This window comes from Ambystoma mexicanum, chromosome 6q (genome assembly GCF_040938575.1).
Source record: "Ambystoma mexicanum isolate Mex_15411 chromosome 6q, UKY_AmexF1_1, whole genome shotgun sequence".
In the NCBI taxonomy this organism is placed as follows: Eukaryota; Metazoa; Chordata; class Amphibia; order Caudata; family Ambystomatidae; genus Ambystoma; species Ambystoma mexicanum.
In genome coordinates, this window is record NC_090937.1 from 985,978,908 (window position 1) to 985,984,905 (window position 5,998).

General features: G+C 55.3%; 1 protein-coding gene across 1 annotated transcript; it reads left to right on the top strand.

The window, feature by feature from the left end:
* Positions 1-1,171: 1,171 nt before the first annotated feature.
* Positions 1,172-5,393, top strand: HELT (helt bHLH transcription factor). Its single transcript, XM_069630328.1, has 4 exons — positions 1,172-1,299; positions 1,958-2,062; positions 2,815-2,911; positions 3,819-5,393. Exons 1-4 carry the CDS (start codon positions 1,270-1,272, stop codon positions 4,280-4,282), a joined length of 696 nt encoding a protein of 231 aa, XP_069486429.1. The 5' UTR covers positions 1,172-1,269; the 3' UTR covers positions 4,283-5,393.
* Positions 5,394-5,998: the final 605 nt, after the last annotated feature.

The window sequence follows — 5,998 nt, forward strand, 5'->3', positions numbered from 1 at the left end:
TGTAATAAAAAAAACAAAACCCCGGCGTTGCGGGGCTACAAAAGTCTCCCGTGGCAGGCCCTTGGCCCCTTTGTGAGCTGTGCGCTTTTGGAGCCTCCACTTGGCGCGTTACCCGCGGCCCTTAAAACACGATTGTTTCTTTTTTCTTTAATGACATTTACCGGATCAAAACACGCTGTTAATTCGATCAGAAGGCTCTGCCCTCCCGAACAATGCCAGGATAATTTCTCCTGAAGTTTGTTAAACGGGCCCAAAAATTAAGCAAATGAAGGGAGGGCCTGTCATGCCCGTCGCAGGTGACGCCGAATAATGCGTCTTAAGCAGCTGCAGCCTTTTAGTTTAGGCTCCCACTCTCTCGCCCCCACCTCCCCCTCGGCATTATTAAAATTTAGGCCAATGAAACCATTCAAACTCTTCAATGGACATTTTCTTATAGGATAATAGGCTACAAATTGAGCCTCTCCGGAGGGGGACCGGGTGTCGGGCGGCCCCTCGTGTGCCGACGCAGGGGGAGGGAGGGCCAGGGCTCGTGTGCCCGTCCGGGCTCCCCCCTACACCTGCCGCTGGTGTGAAGCGGCGGCGGGGCCGACACGCTCACAAAGGCGTCCTTGCCATCTCTCATAAAGCTCGGCCGTGTCACCGAGCCGTGTGAGAAAGGGCCTGGGAAGAGGCTCCCGCATGGGCGAGTCTCCCCGCGGCTCGGCGGAACAGCCTATTAAAGGCTTACTTAATTACTGTAATGACTCTGGACAGTTCTTTTAGAGGGGTTGCTGGAAGTGGTGATAATGATAATAAAAAGGCCGGACAGGGTGGGGGCTCGGCCCTCGCCGAGTGGGGGCGCGGTACGGCCTAGCGCAGGCGTGCGCTCGGCGCCGCGACCCCTTTTTGGATGAAGTACGGGCCACTGCGCCATCTCGTTTCCCGACCGCCCCCTCCACACGCGGACTCCACCTTCACGTGCCCCTTGAAGGGCCCACGTGGATGCACAAAGCTGCCCCCAACCCAAAAGGCTGCTCCTCTCCCATGCCCCCTCCCCACCGCCTGCAGACTTAAACTGTTCCTTTTAATGCGCGCACTCCCCTTTCTGCGGACAAACGGGGGACCCTGCTAATCCCATGGAATAATCCGGGCCATGAATACAGGAGCCCCCTCGCACCCCGTCGGTGATTGCTTTATAAGCGCCCCCTGGCAAGGCTGCACTTGCACCCGATACCCTGACACGCTCGCACGAGAGCACTGAGCGCTGCACAGGGCCCCGACACCCTAGTCATGATGGCCTCCAAGCTTAAGGAGCACAGAGTAAGTGTCGCTTGCGCACTGTTGCATGCCTCTTTGACAAGCAATGGGCACCCTCCATTGTGGTTTTTAAAAAGTTAGCTTGGTGAAGAAGTAGTTTATCCCCCTAGGCTTTGGAGAGCAATGAGCGGGGCATGCTTGGAGTCTAACCCACGCGAGCGCGCCTTTTCCTCAAAAAATAGAACGCGAAGTGGCCGTGGACAGCCAATCTCCGTTCTGATTTGAGCACTGGTGTGATCATTGGCCCTGGTGGTTTCTCTTTAGTTTGGGATATTCATCTGGAAACTGCATTTTCCTTTAAATAGTTGTTCTTTCACAAGAAGTGTGGTCGTAGGGGTGGTAGGCGCATGGCTGTGCCAAGTCAGCCACCTGCTCCATAGTGGGGAATACGCGCTCAGGAGGGCACTGCGCGTGCAGTTCCCGGCAGTGAAAGGGTTCAAACGTAGAGATACTGTCGGGTCTGATTCTATAAAGAGGGTCACCTGAGAACTGCGAATATTGGGGTGTTCGCGACGTGCGTTTGGATGACTAAAGACGCAGATATGCTGGCCCCCGTCCCCTGACGCGCGCTGGAGCGTGCTGACGCTGCGTGCGTCCAGGAGATCGGGTCTGGAAGGTTCGGTGCCCTCAGGATTCACCCGCGCGTGCTTTCTCCCAACAGAGGATCCCGGTGTCCCACAAAGTGATCGAGAAGAGGAGGCGGGACCGGATCAACCGCTGCCTACTGGAGCTGGGCAAGGCTGTGCCCATGGCGCTCGCCAAGCAGGTATGCCGGTGTATGTGGTTGGGTGTGTGTGTGGGGGGGGGGGGGGTGGTACGAATTAAAGACTTCCAGCACGGGGTCCAAAGACCTAATACTGCGGAGAGTGGTGTGAGTCATAATAACTGATATAATATGCCCCTAGTTATTTCAGCGCTTTGAGGCCCATGGCTGTGTAGCGCTATATATATATATATATATATATATGGATGGATTGGCAGGGAGCAGAGAGGGGGAAGGCGCGTTGTGAAGCAGTGATCTAGCGTAGGATGGAGACAGTGCTGCGACCAGTAATGAAGTAATGGGCGCAGTGTTCCCGCATTTTGCGTGTTTTGGGGCGTGGGGGGGGGGCGGCGAGCACAATAGAACAGAGGGGATGCAGTGTGGGATCCAGTTACGGTGGGCGGGGTCCCAGTACTGGGGAGAGGGGCGCAGTCCCAGTACTGGGGAGTCACCCAGCACTCTCTGTGAAAGGCACACTAATCAACCGGTGGGGGCGTTGTCAGAAAAGTGTGTGTGGGGGACGGTGGGGGGACTCAGTGGCCCTTCACTTATTTTAAAATAACCCCCGTCTCTACATGTAGCCGGTGGCGCTTACAGGGCGCTGTGAATGCTTGGCGAGTCCCGCAGCCTCCCCGGGCGCCCGAGCTGAACAGCCCCTTCTCCTCCCCACGGGGTCGCCTTTTGGCGCTGTTGATGGTTGTCTGATCCTCGCTGCGCGCTCTTGCTTACACGGTGTCGGTGTCCCTCTCTTGCAGAGCTCCGGGAAGCTGGAGAAGGCGGAGATCCTGGAAATGACGGTGCAGTACCTGCGCGCCCTGCACTCCGCAGACTTCCCCCGTGGAAGGGATAAAGGTGGGTTTCGCTGCTGGACCCCCTTATTCACGTCGCACGTTGGCCAGTCTCTAAGTCCTGAAGCAGAGGCACCTAAGTCAGTGCAGCTGTTGCCCCTCCCCCTGGCGCCCTGATCATACGTGCCTTAGCCCAGGGATCGCAGTCGTGCTTGAACCCCATCGCCTTGCCTTTCGTTGCTTGCACTATTGCCATGAGAAAATTTGCCATTAGAAATTTGCCATTTTCTAATGGTGCATATTGCACCATTAGAAAAGCGGGACTGCAAATACCAGAATTCAACAGGTGTGAACTAAAATCCAGGGTTGTCCGAGTACCTACGGCTACCCTGGGGCAGTTCACGAGTTCTGCCATTCTGGCTATTTGTGATGATTAGACGTGCAGTCTGTATAGCGCCCAACCTCACCTGCACAGTTCAGGAGCAGTAGGCGCTGTGTTGAGTACAGGATTTTGCAATGGATGATGGGGTACCGGGGGTCGGGAGCACGATTTAACAAGCGATTTTTCTCATAGTTCCATACCTGTCATTAAGAAAGCGGAATAGAAAGGCCCGTTTTTTGTATAGCGTGGTGCATTTCGGCCCATCCAGTTGGCCTATGATGTTGATGAAGACAGTGATTTGCCTATGATCAAACGAGTTAGGTCAGGCGGGGAAGGGGAGCTGGGATTGGTTCCAAAGCCACCAGCTCACCCACAACCCTACACCTCTTTTGTAAGTCTAGGACCAGCCACGGTCTTTTGGCACACCTTGCATTTGCCCCCCCGCCCCCGCCCCCACCGCTCCTCCCTCCCAATTCCCCCCTCCAGTTCCCGAAATAGCTACATGCTTTCTTTTTTTTAGCAACAACCGTTTGCAACATTGTATATTCTCTGTCACAATGTATAGTAACTCCATGCATTACCCCCACAGAACTGCTGTCGGAGTTCGCGAACTACTTCCACTATGGGTACCACGAGTGCATGAAGAACCTGGTGCACTACCTGACCACGGTGGAGCGGCTCGAGACCAAGGACACTCAGTACGCACGCATCCTGGCCTTCCTGCAGTCCAAGGCCCGCTTCATGGTCGAGCCAGCCTCCCTGCCGGAGCCCGAACTCTGCCAGCTGCTCCCGAGCGCCGAGTTCCCAAGCCCCGGGGAGAGCGCGTTCCAGCAGGGGCACTACCCCTGGCACGGGTCGGCCCGGAGCCCCGCCGGCCCCACTTACCTGTCCAGCGCTCCACTGCCCCTGCCCTGCAGCCCCGGCCAGCAGCACGGCAACTTCCTGAGTCCGATGCAGTGCCAGGGTCTGGACCGGCACTACCTGAACCTAATGGGACATTCCCACCCCAGCACGTTCAGCCTGCACAGCTCACAGCACCACGCCGTGCTCTGACGGCGCCTGCACGCCACGAACTGATAAAGCAGAGTACCCCGGACCATTGCTCTGATGAAACTGCCAGTGCGTTAAGATCTGACAATGCACAGCTCTCGGTGGCGCCTGTGCGTCGGCAACTGTTAATGCACAGGCACAGCTCCAGTCCCTGCTTTGACCTGGCATCCGCCACTACCTGGGCGTCAAGGTCTGCGCATGTACAAGCCATGGTCTGGGTCAGTTGTTATGTTCTGAAAACGGACTGTGCGACAAGATCTTATAATGCACGGCACCCACCCGTGACCCGTGGTCATAGCTGCACACTGCGCCCCGTGGACACTGGTACCCGACCACGCCGGGCTTCGAGGGCACTCACGATGCTTTGGCAATTATGCAACAGCCTGACCTGTTTTACCAGCCCGCCCGCTTCATGTGTTATGCATACATGTTATACCGTTTTAAATACATGCTGTGCGTTCAAAATGATTGGTTTCAAAACTAAAAGGAAAGAGCGCTTCCCGCGCGCCCAGGTGTCAGAGGGAACCCGCGTAATGACCTCATTTGGGAATCATGCCACAGGTGGCGCTGTCTGCCGGGGGCACCATAGGGACCACGTCACATGCGCTGTATGGGCCCCCTCCCGCCAAGGGCGTGACATGGTTGTAGTAGAGCGAGAGCCGCAAGTACTGGAGAGGGATCTCGCCACAACGCCCATCTTTAGTAAGCGGGAGTGTCAGGTGTATCACGCACGGGGGAGCTCGGTGAAAACAGGGGCTTCTGCTGCCCAGGTCCCCGTCCCCTCTCCAACATGGCTCACGTGCCACTCACGCACTGACTTTGAACTGAACGCGTCGTTACAAACACACAAGCAAGCACGCACGACACCCATCCATGCTTCAAAGGCACCACGGGGCACAGGTGGTCACCGAAATAGCCTGGCCACACGTTTCTTCCCCTGCACCCCAAAGCAGGCGCGCAAAGTTCAGGGCCAGCGGAATGCGCGCGGAAGTTATGCGTGCACGTCCCGGATACAGGCTGTCTGTACAATGCTCATCTGATCCGAAACCAACTGTGTTTAATGTACATACCTGATGTAAATATTGATTTCTAATCGAATACTTATTTATAAAGATCTCCGATTGCTGCAATCTTTGAGTGCGCACTTGCATTTATTTCAGTTCTTGTTGGAAGCGTCTCTGTGTCTGTGCGTGGCTGTTCGAGAGTGCAAGTATTTGAGTGTACGCGCGACTGCGTGGTGCTGTGCGGCGGTGGTGACAATGGGCGTGCGTAATGCGCACGCGTCAGCAGATCTACGAGATAGCGTGCGTAAATGGCGTATGTGAGTGGGAGTATAAAGCACCAGGTGTGCGCGAATATGCAGCCTGTAACACAAGCTATATGAAGCGTGCGTATAACACGGTCTCTGTAGCGGGCGTGCATTTTCACGAAGACACCAGAAGATGTATGCATGTTAATTTCTTTATTTCAGGTGCTTTGAATGGGTGTAGTTCTGCGGTCCCTTAATTCAAATCTCTTTGTAAAGCAGTTTAAACTCTGTAAACATAACCTACAAGAAGTAAAGTGTGTTTCCTGTCAGCATAGAGCCAGTCCACCAGGTTAAATAAAGCAGGTTACAAACACATTTTGAACAGGAAACTGCGCGTCTTTTATACCGTGCATGTCCGTGTGCGATGAGCCCGTTCTGGGTTGAGACGGGTCTGTGGGTGTGGGAGTGCT

Excerpts from the sequence above, each read along its gene's own strand:
- HELT (XM_069630328.1), top strand. The coding sequence starts at position 1,270 with ATGATGGCCTCCAAGCTTAAGGAGCACAGA. Across the intron at positions 2,063-2,814 it reads CCATGGCGCTCGCCAAGCAG|AGCTCCGGGAAGCTGGAGAA; the intron begins GTATGCCGGTGT and ends CCTCTCTTGCAG. Across the intron at positions 2,912-3,818 it reads CCCCCGTGGAAGGGATAAAG|AACTGCTGTCGGAGTTCGCG; the intron begins GTGGGTTTCGCT and ends TTACCCCCACAG.